At 36.7% G+C, this 25,150-nt stretch overlaps 1 protein-coding gene across 23 annotated transcripts in view; it reads left to right on the top strand.

Moving 5' to 3' along the window:
* The window catches only part of Uty (ubiquitously transcribed tetratricopeptide repeat containing, Y-linked), a 160,587-nt gene that overhangs the window by 98,259 nt on the left and 37,178 nt on the right, over positions 1-25,150 (top strand). For 20 of the 23 annotated variants that reach the window (XR_879400.3, XM_011248585.3, XM_011248582.3 and 17 more), the window contains 6 exons: positions 9,644-9,708; positions 9,783-9,857; positions 10,519-10,667; positions 12,529-12,643; positions 16,292-16,479; positions 17,504-17,645. Coding sequence is in view for 21 of the 23 variants with exons in the window: in XM_011248585.3 (XP_011246887.1) it covers positions 9,644-9,708; positions 9,783-9,857; positions 10,519-10,667; positions 12,529-12,643; positions 16,292-16,479; positions 17,504-17,645 (734 nt within the window). In the remaining 2 variants the exon portion in view is untranslated. Of the gene's footprint in view, positions 1-9,643; positions 9,709-9,782; positions 9,858-10,518; positions 11,241-12,528; positions 12,644-16,291; positions 16,480-17,503; positions 17,646-25,150 lie in introns of all 23 variants that reach the window. The other 3 variants (XM_006531587.4, XM_011248584.3, XR_001782882.2) reach the window with 2 other exon arrangements.

Below are 25,150 nucleotides of genomic sequence, written 5' to 3'. Positions count from 1 at the left end.
TCACCACTGTTAGGCGCATTAGCTAAGGTTTTCTGCATTAACTCCTAGGAGCCTCCCCTGTCCCAGGTCTGTGGACTTTCTAGCACCTCCGTATTTCCTTGCATTCTCCTAGCCCTCTGAACCTACCCCCCCTCTCCTCCTCCTCCTCCCCCCCCCATACCTACCTTCATTCCCCTCCCATATCCCTACCCCATGCCTTTTCCTTCCTCTCTCTGCCTCCTAGGACTATTTTGTTTCCCCTCCTAAGTGTGAATCAAGCATCATTTCTTGAGCCTTCTTGTTTATCTTCTTTGGATTTGTGGGGTCTACCATGGGTACTCTGTACGTAATAGCTAATAACCACTTATCAGTGAGTACATGCCATTTATGTTCTTTAAAGACTGGATTACCTCACTCAGGATGATCCTCAGTTCCATTCATTTGCCTACAAAATTCATGATGTCCTTGTTTTTGGCTGAGTAGTATTCCATCATATAAATGAACCACATTTTCCTTATCCGTTCTTCAGTTGAGGGATTTATGGGTTCTGGCTATTATGAATAAAGGTGCTATGGGTAGTGGAGCACATGTCCTCGTGGTATAATGTAGCATCTTTTGGATATATGCCCAAGAATGGTGTAGGTGAAGCTTCAGATAGAACTATTTCCAATTTTCTGATTTTACAACCAGAGTAGTTGTACCAGCTTACAATCCACCAGCAATGGAGGAATGTTGCCCTTTCTTCACATTTTTGCCAGGAGTTTTTGATCTTAGCTTTTCTATTTGATAAAAGATGGAGTCTCAGAGTTGTTTTGATTTGCATTTTCCTGATGATGACTAAGGATGTTGAGCATTTCTTTAAGTACATCTTGGTTATTTGAGATTCCTCTGTTGAGAATTGTCTATTTAGCCTTGTACTTCATTGGTTAATTGGGTTATTTGGATTGTTGGAGTTTAAATTTTTGAGTTCTTTATATATTTTGGATATTAGCCCTCTAATGGATGTACAGTTAGTGAAGGTCTTTTCCAATCTGTAGGCTGTTGTTTTATCTTGTTGACAGTGATTTTTGCTTTTCAGCTTCATTCATGAAACTGAAATCACTCCCATTTATTAATTGTTGATTTTAAAGCTTGAACCATTGGTGTTGGGTACAGGGAATTGTCTCCTATACGAATGTGTTCAAGGCTATTTCACTTTCTCTTCTATTAGATTTAGTGTATCTGGTTTTATGCTGAGGTCCTCGATCCACATAGACTTGAGTTTTGTGCAGGGTTATGAATATGGATCCATTTGCATTCCTTTACATGCAGACATACATGTATGTCATGTATGTCTGCATGTAAAAGAATGCATGTTAGTCCAGCACCATTTGTTGAAGGTGCTTTCTTTTTTTCATTCTGTGGTTTTAGAATCTTTGTCAAAAATTAAGTGTGTCTACTAGTGTGTTACGTGTGTGTGTGTGTGTGTGTGTGTGTGTGTGTGTGTGTGTGTGTGTGTTACTATTTCTAGGTCTTTGATTCTATACCACTGATCAATGTGTCTGTTACTGTACCAGTACCATGCAGTTTTTATCACTATTGCTTCGCAGCACAGCTTGAGTTTCACTTGCCTGGATAGAGTTATGTTGCAGTAGTTTGTATTATTTGTGGCTATTGTAAAGGGGTTTGTTTCCCTAATTTCTTTCTCTGCTCATTTATCCTCTATGTAAGTAGGGCTACTGATTTCTTAAGTTTTATATCTAGTCACTTTACTGAAGTTGTTTATCACCTGTAGGAATTCTGAGGTAGAATTTGGAGGATCACTTATGTGTACACAGTTACACCATCCATGGGTAGTGATAATTTGACCCTTCCTTTCCAATTTGTAGCTCCTTGATCTTCTTTAGTTGTCTTACTGCTATGGCTAGAACTTCAAGTATTTTATTGAATAGATAGGGAGAAAGTGAGCAGCCTTTTTTTATTTTAGTGGAATTGTTTTAAGTTTCTCTTCATTTAATTTGATGTCCCCTATTGGCTTGCTATATATTGCTTTTATTATGTTTAGGTATTGGCCTTGAATTCCTGTTCTCTCTAAAACTTTTAACATGAAGGGGTGTTGTAAATTTTTCAAAGGCCTTTCAGCATCTTATGAAATGATCATGTAGTTTTTTTCTTTGAGTTTGCTTATATAGTGGATTATGTTGATGGATTTTTATGTATATTGAATCATCCCTCCATTGAAGCCAACTCGATCATGGTGAATGATGTTTTTGATGTGTTCTTGGATTCAGGTTGTGATAATTTTATTGGGTATTTTTGAATCAATGTTTGTAAGAGTTTTGGTCTGAAGTTCTCTTTCTTCGTTGGGTCTTTGTGTGGTTTAGATATCAGGATGTCTCTGGTCTCACAATGAATTAGGTAGTATTCTTTCGGTTTTTAATTTGTATTAGCTCTCCTTTTTAAAATCTGGTAGAATTCTGCACTAAAACCATCTGGTCTTAGGCTGATTTTGGATGGGAGACTTAATGATTGGTTCTATTTCTTTTTGGTTTATGAGACTGTTTAGATAGTTTACTGCACTTGATTTAACTTGGGCGTCTGGTATCTGTCTAGCAATTTATCCATTTGGTTTTAGATTTTCAGCTTTGTAAAGTATAGGCTTTTGAAGTAAGACCTAATTATTTCATTTTTTTTTAAATTTCCCCAGTTTCTATTGTTCTGTCTCCCTTTTCATTCCTGATTTTGTTAATTTGGATACTGTCTCTGTGCCCTCTGATTTAGTCTGGCTAAGGGTTTAATCTACCTTGTTTATTTTCTCCAAGAACCAGCTCCTGATTTGGTTGATTCTTTGTATAGTTCTTGTTTCCACTTGGTTGATTTCAGCCCTGAGTTTGACTATTTCCTGTCATCTACTCCTCTTGGGTGTATTTGCTTGTATGTATGTTTGTATGTATGTATGTTTGTATGTATGTATATATGTATGTATGTATTTCAAGCTGGTAGTGTATGCTCTCTTCAGTTTCTTTTTGGAGGTATTCAGGGCTATAAGTTTTGGGATTATGTGCCTTCCTTTTCCTTAAATTCTAAAAAGTCTTTACTTTCTTTCTTTATTTCTTCCCTGACAGAGTACTCATTGAATAAAGTGTTGTTCATGAGTATGTGGTTTGCTTGTGTTGTTTTTGAAGTCCAGCCTTAATCCGTGGTGATCTATTAGAATGCAGGGGATTATTTTGATATTCTTGTTTTCGTTGAGACTTTTTTACTTCCAAATACATGGTCCATTTTCGACAAAGTTCCATGAGGTAACAAGGAGAAGGTTTATTCTTTTGTTTTGGGATGAAATGTTGTACATACTTGTTAAATCCATGTGGTTCATAACATCTGTTAATTTCTTTATTTTCTGTTCAGGTTTTGTCTGGATGTTCTGTCCATTGGTAAGAATGGAGTGTATTATTGTGTAGAGTTCAGTGTGCCATTTGAACTTTAGTAACATTTCTTATATTAATGTGGGTAATATCTTGCATTTGTGGTGTAATTTTTCAGAATTGAAACATCATCTTGGTGGATGTTTCCTTTGAGTATGAAGTGTCCCTCCCCATCACTTCTGATTACTTTTTCATAAATGTCTATTTTATTAGAAATTAGAATGGCTAATTAAGGTTGGCTCGGAGTCTTTTTGCTTGGAAAATCTTTTTCCAGCCATATACTCTGAGGTTTTGTTTGTCTTTGTTGCATAAGTGTGTTCTTGAATCTAGCATGGATCCTGAGTAAATACCCCTTCTGTTATCTTGTGTCTTTTTATTGGTAAATTGAGTCCATTGATGTTGAGAGATATTAATGACTGGTATTGTTAGTTTCTGTTATTTTATTAGAGGTTTTACTGTGTGCATATTATTCTCTCCTTTGTGCTGTACATTTAGTCTTTTCTTATGTAGCAGGTGGATTTTTTTTTTTTCTGGTCCAATCTGTTTGGTGTTCTGTAAGCATCTTGTACATTTATAGCCATCACTTTTTAGGTAGTTTCATTTATGATTTTATTGAAGATATTTTCTGGCCATGTCAGTTGAGAATCTTAGCACTTTTCTATTCTTATTATTCCTAGGTTTGGTTTTCTCGCCATGTCCCAAATTTTGTGGATTTTTTTTTGAGTTAGGAAGTTTTCACATGTGGCTTTTTTTTTTTTTTTTGATTGATGTTATCAGGCTTTTGGTCCCCCTTATGGTATCTTCTGTGCCTGAGATTCTCTTTTATAACTCTTATGTTGTTGGCATTGTTTGTGTGTGTAGTTCCTGTTCTCTTTCCTGGAATTTCCATCTCCAGATTGCCTCTATTTGTGCTTTCTTTATTACTTGTATTTCTGTTCTTATGTCTTGAACAGTTGTATTCTTTTCCTTTGCCTATTTGTGTTTTCCTGGTTTCTTTAAGGGATTCATTAGTTTCCTCTTTGAGGGATTCTACCTGTTTGTTTGTGTTTTCTTTATATATTTATATCCTCTTTAAAGGCCTGTATAGTCTCCGCTAGATGGGACTTAAGGTCAGAATCTTGCTCTTCATGTATGTTAGGATATCGTGAGCTTGCTGTAGTAGGAGAGCTGGATTCTGATGTTGCCATAGTGTATTGGCTTTTATTGATTATGTTCTTGTGCTCTCCTTTTGCTATTTTTTCATCCCTGAGTTGGCGGGTCTGGGTGACCTTCTTTAGGAGCATGCCTCTCAGGAGGCAGGTGAGACTTCATGTCTCAGGTTTGAGCTGGCTTCCTGGGCAGCAGGCAGAGCTATGGGGTGGGGCCCATTGTGCTAACTATAGGTGTTGTTTCGTGTTGCCTGTATAGGTTCATATGTGAAGGAAGATGGAGTTCTAACAGTGGTAGGGCTGCTAAGCTTGCTAGCTTCACAGTAGGCAACAGGATTGGGGTGGGAATAAGGTGAATCACCTGTGTGTTAGGTTAGAGCCAGCCTGTTAAGAAGCAAGCAGAGCTGTGGGGTGAGTTGTGGTGTGCTGATCCATGAGTGCTGCAGGTCTAGGTGTGGTACAGAGCTTCTGCAAAACTATTTGATGACTTTTTTGTATTCCTTAAGTGGTATTAAATTTATTGATTCTCATGTATTTTTTTTTCTCGAGTTTTACTTAGGTTTGACAATAACTTTCTAACTAACTCAGTGATATTTTACATTTTATGAGATTGTAGGTTATAGTTTTCATATGTCTACTATTATCTGATAGTTAGATAAAACAAATCTCACAACATTGGAAAGAAAGTGTATAATCATCTTCATTTGTTTAAAGTTAAGACCAAGATTTATTTGCCCCAGAGAGAAAGGGGAGGGGATAATAGACTAAAATACAGGAGATAGAGGGAGGGCAAGGGAAAAGGAGAAGGAAATGAAGGACTGTCTCTGGAAAATAGCAGTGTATAAAACTAAAAAGAGACACCTCATGTTAGGATGAGGTGTTTAATCTTAACTGAACATGTTAACTAGATGAGCCAAAGGGGTTCTTTATTGTTGAACTTCAATACTTTGGTAGCTGAACCTTATTAGTCAGCCCCAAGAGGAAGAAGAGCCTGGATAAGGGAATAGATCTTAGTGGCTAATTTTAGGAATGTAATCTAAAGGTTTTTAGCAAGGCATAGGAAATGGGGAGAAGGACAAGACCTGTCAGAGGCATGATTGCCACACACAGTCCGCAAGAATTTATTTGTTTATTTGGGAAATATTATTATTTTTCTCATACTATTTGTTCTTACTTGGCTTTAACTCGGGCATTTAATATTCAAGAATAATAATCCCTTTGCTTGATATGGGATTTTAATATATACAGTTCTGTTTTTGGTCTTTTAGTATATTTATAATTGTGCAGTTGCCATCAGTTTTAAAAGCCAGGGATAGAAGTGAAGTTTTCTTTGGCAGAGATCTGGCATGGTCTGAAATCTATGTTTGAAACTGCAAGTAAATAAAAGGAGAGGATACTATTGTTTTCTGGCAAAAGTATATGTCCAATTTCAATAATTCATATTTCTTGGAGCTTACACTGTTAACAAAACTATGGTGTAATTTCTGCATACTAAACCTACAGGTTTATTTTGTTTTTATATAAATTAAGATGTTTAACATTTTAGTATAGTGCTTTTGAGATTTAAAATATTTGTCAATACTTTATGTGTGTGTGTAAATGCACACATCCACCTGCACATATAAGCAGTATGCATGCCTATGTGTCTGTGTGCCATCCATACTTTGATCAGAGGACAGTTTACAGGAATTGGTTCCTTCTACAATATTAAGTCTGGGAAACTGAGGTGGGGTTGTCACACTTGGCAAAAAGATTCTTTTTCTGCTGAACTGTCACAACAACACAGTCCTTTTGTTAACAGTTTTCTTTAGCTATGTAAATTACTATTTGTATCTATCTGTAGTTTCCATTTCTCACTAATACTGTTATGACTAACCTAATCCAGATTGGTGGGGTCTGGGAGTCATCACACACAAACCCTGGGTACACCAATCTCAGTTAAGCAAGAGTAGTTTATTGAACATGGAACACACACGGTAATACTGGACATCTAGTATCACAAGGAAAAACTCAATTGTGGTACCAGTTGTCTTCAGGGCAGGAATTTTATATGAAAAACTAGTTTGAAGGCAAACAGTGAAGTGGTACACATTTTTGGCTTACTAGACAATGTACTGTCAGCTAACCTTTAAGCTGATTGGTCTTGAGTAAGGTAAGAAGGATGGTAGACAGGTGGTGACAGGTGAGTTTCAGGGTACTCAGTAAATTGAGATAACAGGGTAAAAATGATTCAGTTTTTTGGCTTATTAATGAAATTGTTTAGTGTCAGCTATGGATAATTACTTTTGGGATGTAGAGTCTGAGAACTTGAACTTAATTTCACCTTATGAGTAAAATAGAAACTAAATACAAAATGGCTAAAGTTATGTTAAAAGGAGCAGGCCTCAATACAGGTATTTCTGTGAATATTTTATTTTTCTTCAATAGTACACAATATGATTGGCAGATTTTGTAAAGGGCTACTATGTTATTTTTAGTCATAGTTGCCTGATTTAACATTTGTAATACTTCTCTAATCTTTCTACTATTCTTTGCAGTTTATAAAATTTTAAATTTTTAAATTTTGCTCCTATTATGTTTTTGTTTTTTTTTTTTTACATATTGCCCATTTGTGGAGCATCTTTTGTGAAATGTATATAAAAATTCTTTGTTTATGATTTAACTGGGATACTTACTGTTGAGTTGAGATACTTTTGTTATTAGTGACAGAAGTATTTATTTACCTGTTCTTGTTGTTGAAACATTTTGTTCTGTTTCCTTCCTTCTTGAATAATTTCTTTGGCTTATGAAAGCTTTCAAAGCACAAAAATACTGATTTACAATTTTTTACTGGGAGGGAGGGGCAAGGGAGGGAAAGAGAGAGATACAGAGAGAGGGAGAGAGAGAGAGAGGGAGAAAGAGAGAAGATGTAGGCACATATATGTGCTGGTCTGAAGACAATTGTGGGGATAGTTGTCTCCTACTGTTGTGTCTGGCCAGCAGATCACAGACCTGGAAAGGCATTTTGGAAACCTGGAAGAGAAGAAGGGATGGGCTGCGCGAGATAAGGAAGGAACCAAGACAAGCTTTCTGCTCAAGGTTCAATTTTAATGTCAGCAAACACGCTTTATAAAGAAAAGGGGAGGCCCGTCCCTGGCCAAGCAAAGTTCCTTTGAAGTAGATAGGTCAGCCTTTTAGTGGGAACTCACAAAGATCGCAGTTCAGTGTTAACTCCAGAAGATTCTTGGAAAAGAACAGTTTAGGCCTCTGGCAGGTTGGGCCTCAGGCAGGTAGTGGCACATCAAAAGAGCAGCACAGAAGGTGACTCCTACATTGGTTGAGCCATCTTGCCAGTCTGATGGGGATTGGATTTATTTGTTGTTCGTTGTTTTTGTTTTAAAGGCCAGGGTCTCATTACCCTTGGTTTGCTGACCTATAGACCAAACTATCTTTGAACTTACAGAAATCATTTTACCTTTGCCCATTAATATACTGGGACTAAAGACAGGCACTAGTATCTCCTTTTTATATCTTTTATGCCATGTGTTAAATTATAGGTAAGAGTGTGTGATTCTCTTTATCCGTATTCATAGCAAAAGAGTATTGTAGAATATATGCTCATTTAGATATACCAATGTTTTCTTTTAGGAATTTTATAAATTGGGTTTTTTATTGGGTGTTTTGGTTTTGTTTTTTTTGGTTTTTTTTTTTTTTTTTTTTTGGTTTTTGGGTTTTTCTCTGTATAGCCCTGCTGTTCTGGATCTTACTTTGTAGACCAGGCTGGCCTCGAACTCAGAAATCTGCCTGCCTCTGCCTCCCAAGTGCTGGGATTAAAGGTGTGTGCCACCTCGCCCAGCATAAATTGTAATTCTTTTTTTTTTTTTTTTAAGATTTTATTTATTTATATGTAAGTACACTGTAGCTGTCTTCAGACACTCCAGAAGAGGGAGTCAGATCTCAGATGGTTGTGAGCCACCATGTGGTTGCTGGGATTTGAACTGCGGACCTTCGGAAGAGCAGCCGGGTGCTCTTACCCACTGAGCCATCTCACCAGCCCATAAGTTGTAATTCTTACATTTTAGTTATTGTTCCTTTTACATTAAGTTTTGTGTATGATATGCCTTTGTTCTGTATTTATGTGCATTTCTGTAATATATTGTTCATATCAAAGAAATTACATATATTATATAAAGTAGTTTCTAATACCATTGGTCTAGAACTTTATTATTTCTGTAGAATTTATTGTGTCAAAAGTTAGAGTTTGAAGAATTTCTTAACTTTGTTAGTGACATTCACATACAGAAAAAATGGCAGGGTAGCAACAAACAATAGTAACAAAAAGAAGTTCTTAACTTTACATTCTGTATAAAGCTAATAGTATGTGATTATAAACATCTTTTCTGCTTAAAGTGTATGCTTTACTCCCTGACTTTATAATAAATACTGATACATAGGCTCATTTAAAAATTTATTACATTTGTCCGCTTTTACGGGGTGAGGGGGGGAGTGGTATTTTTAGGAAATATCAGAATCACCTAAAAGAGCCCATGGGGAAATGAAAATTGTATGAATTTCAAAATTGGCTTCTAGATTTTCTTTTCATTATTTTAAGTTTCCCATATCAATTTGTCAGTTTTTTCTTAATTTTTTTCTTTAAAATTGCCTTAGTATATTTTAAAATAAAGTCCCTTTCCTAAAATGGCTTTGTGCTTTTGAATAAGTAAATCCAGAAATCTCATTTTGAAATATATGAGGCTGTATGTCATGGTTCTGGAATTTGAGTTTCTTTGAATCATCATTCAACATGACAACTGAAAGTAATTTTAATGAAATGCTTCTTAGTTTTCTTGTTTTTTTGTTTTGTTTTGTTTTTGTTTTGTTTTTTCCAAGACAGGGTTTCTCTTTGTAGCCCTGGCTGTCCTGGAACTCACTCTGTAGACCAGGCTGACCTCGAACTCAGAAATCCTCCTACCTCTGCCTCCCAAGAGCTGGGATTAAAGGCGTGTGCCACCACACCAAGCTGCTTCTTAGTTTTTAAAAATACAGTCAAAAATGTACAAGTTAGTGTTGATTTATGGTATTGCAGTAGGAACTTTAATACTACAATAACTGAATGTTTTGTTTAATGAATAGGAAGAAAATGAAAGAAGAACACAAGTTAAAGACTATTCAGATAATGAATCAACATGTTCAGATAAGTAAGTAACTGTAGGCGGTCATGTAGTTTTCTTGTTTCAAAGTCGTGCCTTCACCTTTTTTTTTCCCCCCCTAGTTCTGGAAGGAGACAGAAAGCACCCTTTAAAACCATAAAATGTGGGATTAACATTGATCTGTCTGATAACAAAAAGTAAGTCTTCTATCCCAGTACTATTTGTATGAATGGAAACAAAGAGGATTTCTGTATTGGAATTGTGTATTTTCATGTTCCTTTTCATGTCTACTATTTTGATTGAAGACCTTATGACTTCAAAATTATTTTTACAGGTTACTACTATAGTTTTTTGTTTGTTTGTTTGTTTGTTTGTTTGTTTGTTTGTTTGTTTGATTTTTGGTTTTTTGAGACAGGGTTTCTCTGTGTAGACTGGGCTGTCTTGCAACTCACTGTGTAGACCAGGCTGGCCTCGAACTCAGAAATCCTCCTGCCTCTGCCTCCCAAGGGCAGGGATTAAAGTCGCGTGCCACCACTGTCCCAATTATTAACAATAAAAGAACATCCTTTTTTTAGTTCTTTCTTCTTACTGAAGAAGACCAAAGAGTTAAGCTGTCAACATTTAAAAATAGAAAGTGAATTTTCTTTTCTTTTTTTTTTTTTTTTTTTTTTTTCTCTAGGCTATACATTTTATTCTTTCAGTGACATATATTTTTGGACATTTTTGTCTTTGGAAAAACTCTTTACTACTAGTTATGTATTGACTTTTCCTTATTTACCACAAGATGTTTTAAGAACAACTTAATTAATTTTCATTACATTTACAGAAGTTTTCACTGTGAACTGTTATTTATTGCAGGTGGAAGTTGCAGTTACATGAGCTGACAAAGCTTCCTGCTTTTGTACGTGTTGTATCAGCAGGGAATCTTCTCAGTCATGTTGGCTATACTATATTGGGGATGAATTCAGTTCAACTATGTATGAAAGTTCCAGGGAGTAGAATACCAGGTGATTGAAATGACCAAACATCTTGCTTAGTTGAAAGTAATCACATTTGTAAAAGACATAGCTTATTTTTACCATTTATTCTTAATATTTAAAAACAAATATTTTATTCTTTTTTATGTTTGAAATTTCTATAATAATTCTAATAATGAAGCATATAGTAGTTATTTTCCAAAGTGTTTTAAATTCTTTTTTCCCATGCTAAGAACAATGTAATTAGAAAAATTTAAAAATCAGGAAGGGGTAGTATGGTCATTCATTTATTTTTAAACATTATATATACAGAGTTTTGTTGTTGTTGTTATGTTTAATAATGTGAGTATTTTTCTGGAATATATATCTATGCATCACAACTGTACAATGATCTTACGTACCAGAAGGGAATATCATGAACTCTGGGCAGGGAATTATGAATGGTTGTAAGCCTCTATGTGGATATGGGAAAATGAAACCTGGATTGTCTGGAAGAGCAACCAGTGCATTTAACATCTGAGCAGTCTCCCAAGTCCATATCATATTGGAGCTTTCAAAAGTCTTTTGGCATGGATTGATGCTCCCAAATACAGATACGAATTTGTAAGCATGTTCAATGATGATAAACATAAGCTGCTTTTTACTTTATTTTTTTATTTCAGTTTCATAATGCTGCACTTATTTTTGTTGTTCAAAGTTAGATTTGCCTTCATTTGGAAAGGACTCTGGTTGTACACAGTGACTTTCTTTTCTTTCTTTCTTTCTTTCTTTCTTTCTTTCTTTCTTTCTTTCTTTCTTTCTTTCTTTCTTTCTTTCTTTCTTTCTTCCTTCCTTCCTTCCTTCCTTCCTTCCTTCCTTCCTTCCTTCCTTCCTTCCTTCCTTCCTTCCTTCCTTTCTTTCTTTCTTTCTTTCTTTCTTTCTTTCTTTCTTTCTTTCTTTCTTTCTTTCTTTCTTTCTTTTGTGGGGTTTTTTTTTGGGGGGGGATAGGGTTTCTCTGTATAGTCCTGGCTGTCCTGGAACTCACTTTGTAGACCAGGCTGGCCTTGAACTCAGAAATCTGCCTGCCTCTGCCTCCCAAGTGCTGGGATTAAAGGCGTGTACCACCACTGCCTGGGCACACATTGACTTTCAAAACTTTCTCTGCCCTTGTACAACAGTTTAGGAAGTACTCTATTTTGAACACGAAAGTTACATGTTGACAAAAATGGGATTTATCTTCTTTTGAACCAGAGAGGAAATGAAGTATATGAAAGAGATTGATAGCTCTTTATGTTCTGAAACTCAATAATGAATGTTGGTTTTGAATTTCTACTTCCAAAGTGCTGGTATTTTTCACCTATAATTATATTTGTTGGTTGATATTTTGTGTATGTTCATAAGAGGGTGGCTTTTTAAAGAGTGAATCATGAGAATCAAACACCTACCAACTCATTTTCCTACCCTTAGATGTCTTATTTAAACAGTTTTCTAGTTGGAATGACTGCAATATAAATGTTCTATTTGAGATTTTTTTAAATATTTTTAATATTTTAGTGGCCCTTTTAGAAAATATTTTTAACACTACAAGGTTTCTTTTGCAAGGTAGAGTTGAATAATTGACTAGTGGTATTAGATTTTGTACCCTGAATATGAAGAACAATGTATCTTTTCCATTGATAAGTCTCTGATTTGCTTATTGGCTAGACAGGCATATCATGCATGCGTGCACACACACACAAACACACACTCCATGAAGGTCTATTTATAAAGTACTTTTACAAGTTTGAAGATCTGACTTTAGAATAGAAGCACAGGACTCATGTAAAAAGGCAGCAAGTATTGCAGCTGCCTGTAATCCCAGCACTAAAATTACAGTATGTTTATGACTTTAACCATTCTCTTTTCTTTTCAGGTCACCAAGAAAATAACAATTTCTGTTCTGTTAACATAAATATTGGTCCAGGTGATTGTGAATGGTTTGTTGTACCTGAAGATTATTGGGGTGTTCTGAATGACTTCTGTGAAAAGTAGGTTTCAGAAGTAAACTTCTTTTAACATAGGTTCAAATTATTGTAAAGAATAAAGTAAAAAAAAAAAAAAAAGTTGAATTTCTTAGTGAGAGTGCTAGTTTTTACTCCAGTATATTTTGCATTGTGAATTTGTATAACTTTTATGGAACCATGAAAAACAACTTTTCACCCCACTTAGGGCACTAATGACAGAATAAAGAAATGAGCTACAGAAGTTGATCTTTGTAAGCATGCTGATTTTTTGCAGGCTTTTACAGCAGGAAGGGAAAAACTATCCATGAAGAGGCAAAAAGAAAACTCAGCTCAGCCTGATTGTATTGTAGCCAGTGCTGGATTAAGACTTCTACAGTCTGGCCCAGATCATTTTACTTTAGCCATATTTAAGTACAGCCCAATTTAGGGGGGAAAAAAGTATTCAGATAAAAATTATTCCCAAGTGCACAACAATTCAAGGGATGTTTACAGTTTACAAATTACATCTGACTTCTTTTACAAGAATGAGTACTGTTGACTCAGATATACTGCTGGAGATTTAAGCTCTAGAGAGCTTGGCATAAAGCCAGTGGTTGTAAGGATTGTCCCTACTCTAAAATATCATAGAAGTCATAGTGTGTTGTAAAGCACAATATGTTGTAAGAATGCACTTATGATTTTAGAGCAGTCCTGAGTTTAGGAGAAGGATCTAAGATAAGAAAAAGCATAAATTGAGGGAGATAAGAGCAGTCATCAGATAGGTTTTAAAAGTACATCATCCCTGGGACTCAGCAAAGGGCAACTACACTCCTTATTCCATTGAAGAGATAAGCTATTTTCCTGACTTCTCGAGTGTTTCTCTGTGTGCACATGCCCTTTTTTTCTCTCTATAGGTGAGTCAGGGTTTGCTGGGGTTAGTTATTTTCTGGGGTTACTTAAAGCAGTATGAATGAGGGATAACGTGTACAGGGGTGATTTTTAAAAAAGAGAAAACTTTTTCTTTGCAGGCAGTTATCAACTGCTTACTGTGTTTAGAATGGAGCTTCTACCTACCTTCCCTCTCAGCATTGGAACTCTTAACTGAGTTAGAACTCTGCAGGCAATATGCATGAAACCAGTGTCTGTGTGCATTGGTTTAGCAATATTTACAAAGTCTTTTTTTGCTTGGTGTCCTTCATCCACTCTGGTTCTTACAATCTTTATGCCTCCTCTTGGTCAGGGTTCCCTGAGCCCTTAGAAAAGGATTTGACAACATCCTTAGTCATCAAGGAAATGTGAATCAAAATTACTTTGAAATTTCACCATCTCCCCAGTCACAATGGCCAAGATCTATAACAGAAGTAACAGGTCATGCTGTCAAGGATATGGAATAAGGGAATCACCCTTTCATTGATGGTGGGAGTGCAAACTTGTAGAGCCACTGTGGAAATTTGTCTGGTGGTTCCTCAGAAAAATGGGAAGTCATCTACTGAAAGATCCAGCTATACAACACTTGGGTATATCAAGTATTCTACATCCTACCACAAGAACATCTGTTCATAACAGCCAGTAATTAGAAACAAGCTAGATGTCCTTAAACAGAGGAAATGAGAAAAGAAAATGTATCATACTTGTTACCACAGAGGCAGGCAGATTTCTGAGTTCGAAGCCAGCCTAGGTCCAGTCCTGAGTTCCAGGACAGCCAGGGCTACACAGAGAAAAACCCTTTCTTGGGGGGGGGGGGTGCACCTTTCTGGAAAAACATTTTTTTTCTTTTCTGTATTAGTCACTGATTGAAAAGTATGGGTTGGACTATACATAGTATAGTAGCCCTCAAAGGGATAGAAAGAAGGAACAAAGCTGGATTTGCTCTTGATTCTTGGAGTCTACAGATAATGGAGGCACTGAGGGATGACAAGACTTGGCAAGCAGTTTGCTATATAGGGCTTGGTATCAGACTAGAGAGATTATAATTGAGAGCAAGAAGGAAAATGCAAATGCTTTCCTGAGTTCAAGTCCAGTGTGTTCTTGGGGATCCCAGGTAGAAAGTATTTCTTGAATTTTATATTGCAGTGACAGACATAAGAATATTTCCAGCTGGACAATGGTAGTGCACATCTTTAACGCTTTAACTCATATTAGAGAGGCAGACATATCTCTGTGGGTTTGAGGCCTGCCTGGTCTACAGAGTAAGATCCAGGAGTACCAAAGCTACACAGAGAAACTTTGTCTCAGAAAACTAAAACAAAGAGGAAATTGAACCTATTGAGACCATATCCAGTGTATAGTCAAGACCCCTGGTTGAGGAATGGGACCACCTACCCATCTCAAAAATATTATTCCAGAATTGCTCTTGTCAAAGGGAAATGAAGAGCAGAGACTGAAGGAAAGGCCATCCAGAGACTGCCCATTCTAGGGATCTATCCCACATGCAGACAACAAACCCAGCAGACACTATTGCAGATGCCAAGAAGTGTTTACTGACAGAAACCTAGTATAGCTGTCTCCTGAGAGGCTCTGACAGAGCCTGAAGCAGATGCTCTTAGCCAGATATCAGACTATGCACAGGGTCCCCAGTGGAGGAGGTATAGAGAAAGGACCCAAGGATCTGAAAGGGTTTGCAGCCTCATGTGGAACAACAGTATCAACCAACCAGAGCCCCCAGAGCTCCCAGGGACTAAACTGCCAACTGAAGATTACACATGGAGGGACCCAGGACTCCAGCCACATATGTAGTAAAGAATGACCTTGTCAGACATCAATGGGAGGAGAGGCCCTTGGTCATGTGAAGGCTCAATGCCTAGTGTAGAATACCAGGGTGGGGAGGCTTCAATGGGTGGGTGGGGGAGCACCCTGATAAGAGGGTTACTGTTAAATATGTTTAACAAGAGTAATAAATAAATCAGTCTTTACATCAATTAGTAATCATTTATAACTTAGATGAAACATTTTTCAGGTCTGACATCTTCACTTTTTTTATTGTTTATTTGTTTTGTTTTGTTTTTTATTTTGTTTTGTTTTTTGTTTTTCGAGACAAGGTTTCTCTGTATAGCCCTGGCTGTCCTGGAACTCACTTTGTAGACCAGGCTGGCCTTGAACTCAGAAATCCCCCTGCCTCTGCCTCCCAAGGGCTGTGATTAAAGGCGTGCACCACCACACCTGGCCATCTTCACTTTTAAAAAGAAATGTACCTTTCCCATTGCTTCACAGTTCAACATTTTAATTAAATATTATAACATTTTTAACTTATTGGCTTTTTTCAATCTGACCTTCAGCACCAGAAGAATCTGATCTAAATATGTATGTTTCACACCTTCTTAAATTTGTGACTTGGATTTTGTTTGTTTATTTTAACTCTGGATTTTTAAATTCTATTTTTTCTTTTTTATTATTTTTTATTAGGTATTTTCCTCATTTACATTTCCAATGCTATCCCAAAAGTCCCCCATACCCTCCTACCCCCCCACACTCCCCTACCCACCCTCTCCCACTTTTTGGCCCTGGTGTTCCCCTGTACTGAGGCATATAAAGTTTGCATGACCAATGGGCCTCTCTTTCCAGTGATGGCCAACTAGGCCATCTTTTGATACATATGCAGCTAGAGACAAGAGCTCCAGGGTACTGATTAATTCATATTGTTGTTCCACAAGGGTTTTTAAATTCTTGACTATCTGTATTCTTCCTTCCTCCCAGAAATAATTTGAATTTCCTGATGAGTTCTTGGTGGCCGAACCTTGAAGATCTTTATGAAGCAAATGTTCCTGTTTATAGGTTTATTCAACGACCTGGTGATTTGGTTTGGATAAATGCAGGCACTGTTCACTGGGTTCAGGCTATTGGGTGGTGTAACAACATCACCTGGAATGTTGGTCCACTCACAGGTATTTAAATTAGCACACCAATGTAGTTTTTTCATTTTTACATTACAGAAGATCATTCCTTTAGAGACTATGTTTTTAATTTTTTTTCTGTGTTGATTAAAACATATGCCCATTTGAGTTCTGTGCTTTGGATTCATTAAGTTATCTAAATACTACTAAAATATGTATTTTATTTTGGTTATTTAGAATCCAAAGATTTTTGTTTGTTTATTTGCTTGCTTGCTTGCTTGCTTGTTTGATTCTGTTTTTTCAAGGTAGGGTTTTTCTGTATAGCCCTGGCTGTCCTGGAACTCACTCTGTAGACCAGGCTGGCCTCAAACTCTGAAATCTGCCTGCCTTTGCCTCCCAAGTGTTGGGATTAAAGGCTGTGCCACCAGTGCCTGGCTCTAAAGATTTTTAAATGTTTAAATTTTTTAGAGATTAATATATATGAGTTTTGCTTTCATGTATGTCTTATATTATGTATATGAGAGTTTTGCTTGCATATATGTTTGATATGTTTCTTACACCCAGGATGTTGGAAGAGGGTGTTGGATTTCCTGGAATTGGAGATCCAGACAGTTGGGAGCTGCCATGTGGGTGCTGGGAATTGAAGCTTTGGTCTTCTGCAAGAAAAACAAAAGCTCTTAACTACTAAGCTGCCTCTTATATTCTTTAGAATTCTTATTTCATGTTTCCAGAAACCTTACTATGTCTGTTTAAAATGCATAAATATTATTCTTCAGCACCAGAAGAATGTGAACTGGACATGTTTTACATTGCTGGTTCATCATCTATAATAGTTCGTCGTCTACAATATTGTGGACTAAAAGTTATCATAATTTGAAATGATGAAATAGCAAAATATAAAAATTTCATAGCATAATGTCTTAATTATTAGCACTGCTCATTACATGACAGTCTTTAAATATAATCTTTCAGTGCATTTATACTTTTCAGAAGTGATGGACTTAGAAGTGTCATAATAGGGTTCTTATATATTTTGTTCATTTTTGTTACTTTATAACATTTTCTGTCTTCCTAGCCTTCCAATATAAATTGGCAGTTGAACGATATGAATGGAATAAATTGCAAAGTGTCAAGTCAGTAGTACCCATGGTTCATCTTTCATGGAATATGGCACGAAATATCAAAGTCTCAGATCCAAAGCTTTTTGAAATGATTAAGTAAGTACTTATTTTTCCCCAATTATATTTTTTAAAAATTTTTTGGAATAATGTGTACATGCCATATTACATGTACAACTCAGAGCACAACTTACACTGGTTTGATTCTTTAATTCTACCATGTGTGTAATACTCATTAAGCTCAGATTGTCAGCCTTGATGCACTGACAATGTTGGCATCCTTAAGTATATTATTCTCTCTTTTTTTTCTACCTTTGTTATATAATGGCAGGATTTTTTTTAAAATTGAGGAAGTACTTTTTATTCAAATTTTGCCTGGGTAGAACTAATGCTAGCTTATAGTATTCTTTTTCTCTTGTTTTTGCTTTTGTTTTAGAGATTTATTATTTATACAGAGATCTGCCTGCATGTATGCCTGCAGGCCAAAAGAAGGTACCAAATCTCATCATAGATGGTTGTGAGCCACCATGTGATTGCTGGGAATTGAAATCAAGACCTCTGGAAGAGTAGCCAGTGCTCTTAACATCTGAGCCATCTTTCCAGGGCTTTCTCTCTTCTTTATTACTGGTGTTTTGTTCACTGAAAAAACTCTACTGATAAAAAGTAAACATAACAATATAGTGCAGGAAATGTTTTTTTTCTCCCAGTGGGTAGGAGAAAAAAAAAGTAAACATAATACTAAATAATAATATTTAATATTTAATTATTTTGTTTTGTTTTGTTTTTCGAGACAGGGTTTCTCTGTATAAGCCCTGCTGTCCTGGAACTCACTTTGTAGACCAGGCTGGCCTCCAACTCAGAAATCCGCCTGCCTCTGCCTCCTGAGTGCTGGGATTAAAGGCAGGCTTGTCAAAATTTTATGAGCATACACATACTAAAATATTTTACTTTTTGAAGATAAATGTAACCTTAGTGTAAGGACAGCCATCAATATTTTACTAATTCTCAACATTTGCTACAATAATGATGGCTTTATTATACAAATTTTTATCATATACAAAATGGTTAATATATTTTATTACACATACAATTTATATTATATATATTATATGTAAATATTTTTACAGCTTAATGGCACTGAATATGGACATCACAGTCAAAATAGCATACAATTGACATTAACAGTTTTTCAATCATATTCACAACTATTGACAGTAAACATTCATTCTACGAAATTTTTAGATTACATCTGTACCTGAGTTTAGTAGTATATGTTTTGTCTTTTTATGTCTGGCTTACCTCACTTGCTGTAATGTACTCCAGATTCATTCATAATTTTAATGATGGTAGAGTTTCTGTCTTAGGTACTTAGGAATAGTCTATAAAGATGCACTGTATTCTTGTTTTCTTTTTATCAATCATTGAAAATGTAAGGTATTTCTATTTATGTGCTTTAAGTAAATCAAAGTGAATTCTGTGATGTCGCCAACATCAGTTTCATTTCCTTTGCATAAGTGTTCAATATGGAATTGTTGAATTATGTGGTGACATTTTAATTTTTGTGACTTTATACCTTTCCAACAATAGTTATTTTAAAATATGTAAAGTGATTCCTCCCTCCCACATACCTATGTTTTGCTATAGTTCCCCATGGCTATTAATATTAAATGTTTATTCATATGTATATTGCCTATCTGTAAAAATTCTCTCAAGAAATGCCTTTCAGTCCTTTTTCTAATGCTTTCACCCCTTCTAGTTCATTTTGTTAACTCACATCTTTTAGTAATTCTTTTTTGCAATTTTTTATTCTTTCCCCTGCCTCAAATTCAATACCATTCCTAGTTTTCTACTTATCCTTGTCTTTTCTCTATGCCTCAAAAAGAAAAACAAAGAAAAAACAAAAATGAACAGACAAAAAAAATGCACAGAAAGACAAAAATCCCCAAAGAAAAATGAAATAACAAAAACATAATGTGTACCAAAAAGAAAAAAAAAAAAAAAAGCACAATGCAGTGGATTCTGTTTTGTGTTAGCCAACAGCTCCTGAGCAGGGAATGCCAGGGGCCTACCCTAGAGTGTGGTTAATATACCCAGTGATTCTCCATTGAAGAAACCTGGCCTTCTCATTCATGACACGTTGAAACTATCTTGTTGATTAGCAGCCTTTTTTAGTCATTGCCATTCTCTTCAGGAAATTTGTCTGGTTTGAACCTGTGAAAATCTAGTTTGTAGTGTTGCAGTTCTGAGATAATATGTTAAGTCCTGTTGTAATTGTAGGACACCATACAGTAAGTATTTTCTACTACCTGTCTTTTATATAAATCCTTGATTCTTGAAGGTTTGATAAAGATATCTCATTTAGGAAAATGCTTCAGAGTCTTGATTTATGTTCATTTTCTAATTGTGGATCTCTGTGTTAATTGTTCTACTTTCTGTTGCAAGAAGAACCACTTTTTTAAAGTGGCAGGTTACTATCATAATGTTCTATCATTCCACCAGTATATCCCTGAGGCAAGTGTCTTATTCAATTCTCAAGATTTTTAGCTTGATTACATTCCTCTGCCAGTGGTGAAAGAAAGTACTTTTACTTTTGTAGTACCATGAATACTAGGCAATACAGTGAAGATTCTAGTTGGCCACCAGTCTTATATTTTCTTTATTTCCATCAGCCTCATGTTTGTGTTTTCTTAGGCATCACTAGCCATTTATTCTCTTTAAACTCTTTCTCCTTAGCTCTATTGAACTGCTTGTTCTTTGAAGTTAACTATTGCTCTTGTAGATTTGTGTCCTGAATGAAGTTAATCTAGAAAATTCTCATTGACAAACATTACTACAGGATGGTTAGGCTTTGGAGAGTAGGTGCCAACTTCATCTTTCATATCAAGGTGTATTTTTGCCATGAGAATGGGACAGATGGACTTAGTTTTAAGTTTGGTATGGACAGAGCAAGTTGTAACAGAAGGAAGGATTTGTGGGTGGATTGGGACAAGATGTTGAAATGGTTTATCTTGAGTGAGAGCAAGTAGGCAGAGTGGTTTAGCTGATGCACAGGGTGTGTTACCTGTTCTAAGTAAGGAGTATGAGGAATAGATCTGGCTAGCTTGAGAGGTTGGATATGGTGAAGGGAGTGGCCTGTGGGTCCGGACAGGTATGGAGATTCCTAGTAGAACCCTACAGTTTGCTTAAGGCACCCGCAGGAGGTGCCAGATAGAAGTACTGTATATAGGATTCGGACTAGATGTGGCAATTTGGAGGGGGTGAATGGGCTAGAGGGAAAAGGTCACACAGATTCACCAGGCAACTCCCAAGAGGAGGTACAGGATCTAGGCAGATGGAGTGCATGAAATTATAAATAGTACTGTGTTCCAGAGCTTTTGTTGTGTTTTCACTTTCATTTAACTACAGATTTTTTTTCCATTTTTTATTAGGTATTTAGCTCATTTACATTTCCAATGCTATACCAAAAGTACCCCATAGCCACCCACCCCACTCCCCTACCCACCCACTCCCCTTTTTTGGCCCTGGCGTTCCCCTGTACTGGGGCATATAAAGTTTGCGTGTCCAATGGGCCTCTCTTTCCAGTGATGGCCGACTAGGCCATCTTTTGATACATATGCAGCTAGGGTCAAGAGCTCCAGGGTACTGGTTAGTTCATAATGTTGTTCCACCTATAGGGTTGCAGATCCCTTTAGCTTCTTGGGTACTTTCTCTAGCTCCTTCATTGGGGGCCATGTGATCCATCCAATAGCCAACTGTGAGCATCCACTTCTATGTTTGCTAGGCCCAGGCATACTCTGACAAGAGACAGCTATATCAGGGTCCTTTCAGCATAATCTTGCTAGTATGCAATGGTGTCAGCATTTGGAAGCTGATTATGGGATGGATCCCCGGATATGGCAGTCTCTACATGGTCCATCTTTTTATCTCAGCTCCAAACTTTGTCTCTGTACCTCCTTCCAAGGGTGTTTTGTTCCCACTTCTAAGGAGGGGCATAGTGTCCACACTTCAGTCTTCATTTTTCTTGAGTTTCATGTGTTTAGGAAATTGTATCTTATATCTTGGGAATCCTAGGTTTGGGGCTAATATCCACTTATCAGTGAGTACATATTGTGTGAGTTCCTTTGTGAATGTGTTACCTCACTCAGGATGATGCCCTCCAGGTCCATCCATTTGGCTAGGAATTTCATAAATTCATTCTTTTTAATAGCTGAGTAGTACTCCATTGTGTAGATGTACCACATTTTCTGTATCCATTCCTCTGTTGAGGGGCATCTGGGTTCTTTCCAGCTTCTGGCTATTATAAATAAGGCTGCTATGAACATAGTGGAGCATGTGTCCTTCTTACCAGTTGGGGCATCTTCTGGATATATGCCCAGGAGAGGTATTGCTGGATCCTCCGGTAGTACTATATCCAGTTTTCTGAGGAACCACCAGACTGATTTCCAGAGTGGTTGTACAACCCTGCAATCCCACGAACAATGGAGGAGTGTTCCTCTTTCTCAACATCCACGACAGCATCTGCTGTCACCTGAATTTTTGATCTTAGCCATTCTGACTGGTGTGAGGTGGAATCTCAGGGTTCTTTTGATTTGCATTTCCCTGATGATTAAGGATGTTGAACATTTTTTCAGGTGCTTCTCTGCCATTCGGTATTCCTCAGGTGAGAATTCTTTGTTCAGTTCTGAGCCCCATTTTTTAATGGGGTTATTTGATTTTCTGAAGTCCACGTTCTTGAGTTCTTTATATATGTTGGATATTAGTCCCCTATCTGATTTAGGATAGGTAAAGATCCTTTCCCAATCTGTTGGTGGTCTTTTTGTCTTATTGACGGTGTCTTTTGCCTTGCAGAAACTTTGGAGTTTCATTAGGTCCCATTTGTCAATTCTTGATCTTACAGCACAAGCCATTGCTGTTCTGTTCAGGAATTTTTCCCCTGTGCCCATATCTTCAAGGCTTTTCCCCACTTTCTCCTCTATAAGTTTCAGTGTCTCTGGTTTTATGTGAAGTTCCTTGATCCACTTAGATTTGACCTTAGTACAAGGAGATAAGTATGGATCAATTCGCATTCTTCTACACGATAACAACCAGTTGTGCCAGCACCAATTGTTGAAAATGCTGTCTTTCTTCCACTGGATGGTTTTAGCTCCCTTGTCGAAGATCAAGTGACCATAGGTGTGTGGGTTCATTTCTGGGTCTTCAATTCTATTCCATTGGTCTACTTGTCTGTCTCTATACCAGTACCATGCAGTTTTTATCACAATTGCTCTGTAGTAAAGCTTTAGGTCAGGCATGGTGATTCCACCAGAGGTTCTTTTATCCTTGAGAAGAGATTTTGCTATCCTAGGTTTTTTGTTATTCCAGATGAATTTGCAAATTGCTCCTTCTAATTCGTTGAAGAATTGTGTTGGAATTTTGATGGGGATTGCATTGAATCTGTAGATTGCTTTTGGCAAGATAGCCATTTTTACAATGTTGATCCTGCCAATCCATGAGCATGGGAGATCTTTCCATCTTCTGAGATCTTCTTTAATTTCTTTCTTCAGAGACTTGAAGTTTTTATCATACAGATCTTTCACTACCTTAGTTAGAGTCACGCCGAGATATTTTATATTATTTGTGACTATTGAAAAGGGTATTGTTTCCCTAATTTCTTTCTCAGCCTGTTTATTCTTTGTGTAGAGAAAGGCCATTGACTTGTTTGAGTTAATTTTATATCCAGCTACTTCACCGAAGCTGTTTATCAGGTTTAGGAGTTCTCTGGTGGAATTTTTAGGGTCACTTATATATACTATCATATCATCTGCAAAAAGTGATATTTTGAGTTCCTCTTTTCCAATTTGTATCCCCTTGATCTCCTTTTGTTGTCGAATTGCTCTGGCTAATACTTCAAGTACTATGTTGAAAAGGTAGGGAGAAAGTGGGCAGCCTCGTCTAGTCCCTGATTTTAGTGGGATTGCTTCCAGCTTCTCTCCATTTACTTTGATGTTGGCTACTGGTTTGCTGTAGATTGCTTTTATTATGTTTAGGTATGGGCCTTGAATTCCTGATCTTTCCAAAACTTTTATCATGAATGGGTGTTGGATCTTGTCAAATGCTTTTTCTGCATCTAACGAGATGATCATGTGGTTTTTGTCTTTGAGTTTGTTTATATAATGGATTACATTGATGGATTTTCGTATATTAAACCATCCCTACACCCCTGGAATAAAACCTACTTGGTCAGGATGGATGATTGCTTTAATGTGTTCTTGGATTTGGTTAGCGAGAATTTTATTAAGGATTTTTGCATCGATATTCATAAGAGAAATTGGTCTGAAGTTCTCTATCTTTGTTGGATCTTTCTGTGGTTTAGGTATCAGAGTAATAGTGGCTTCATAAAATGAGTTGGGTAGAGTACCTTCTACTTTCTATCTTGTGAAATAGTTTGTGCAGAACTGGAATTAGATCTTCTTTGAAGGTCTGATAGAACTCTGCACTAAACCCGTCTGGTCCTGGGCTTTTTTTGGTTGGGAGACTATTAATAACTGCTTCTATTTCTTTAGGGGATATGGGACTGTTTAGAAGGTCAACTTGATCCTGATTCAACTTTGGTACCTGGTATCTGTCCAGAAATTTGTCCATTTCGTCCAGGTTTTCCAGTTTTCTTGAGTATAGCCTTTTGTAGAAGGATCTGATGGTGTTTTGGATTTCTTCAGGATCTGTTGTTATGTCTCCCTTTTCATTTCTGATTTTGTTGATTAGGATTTTGTCCCTTTGCCCTGTAGTGAGTCTAGCTAAGGGTTTATATATCTTGTTGATTTTCTCAAAGAACCAACTCCTCGTTTGGTTAATTCTTTGAATAGTTCTCCTTGTTTCCACTTGGTTAATTTCACCCCTGAGTTTGATTATTTCCTGCCGTCTACTCCTCTTGGGTGAATTTGCTTCCTTTTTTTCTAGAGCTTTTAGATGTGTTGTCAAGCTGCTAGTATGTGCTCTCTCCCGTTTCTTTTTGGAGGTACTCAGAGCTATGAGTTTCCCTCTTAGAAATGCTTTCATTGTGTCCCAAAGGTTTGGGTACGTTGTGGATTCATTTTCATTAAACTCTAAAAAGTCTTTAATTTCTTTCTTTATTCCTTCCTTGACCAAGGTATCATTGAGAAGAGTGTTGTTCAGTTTCCACGTGAATGTTGGCTTTCCATTATTTATGTTGTTATTGAAGATCAGTCTTAGGCCATGGTGGTCTGATAGGATACATGGGACAATTTCAATATTTTTGTATCTGTTGAGGCCTATTTTGTGACCACTTATATGGTCAATTTTGGAGAAGGTCCCGTGAGGTGCTGAGAAGAAGGTATATCCTTTTGTTTTAGGATAAAATATTCTGTAGATATCTGTCAGGTCCATTTGTTTCATAACTTCTGTTAGTTTCACTGTGTCCCTGTTTAGTTTCTGTTTCCACTATCTGTCCATTGATGAAAGTGGTGTGTTGAGGTCTCCCACTATTATTGTGTGTGGTGCAATGTGTGCTTTGAGCTTTACTAAAGTGTCTCTAATGAATGTGGCTGCCCTTGCATTTGGAGCGTAGATATTCAGAATTGAGAGTTCCTCTTGGAGGATTTTACCTT

Source organism: Mus musculus, chromosome Y (genome assembly GCF_000001635.26).
Source record: "Mus musculus strain C57BL/6J chromosome Y, GRCm38.p6 C57BL/6J".
Taxonomy (NCBI): domain Eukaryota; kingdom Metazoa; phylum Chordata; class Mammalia; order Rodentia; family Muridae; genus Mus; species Mus musculus.
This window is presented reverse-complemented; position numbering and strand designations above follow the sequence as displayed.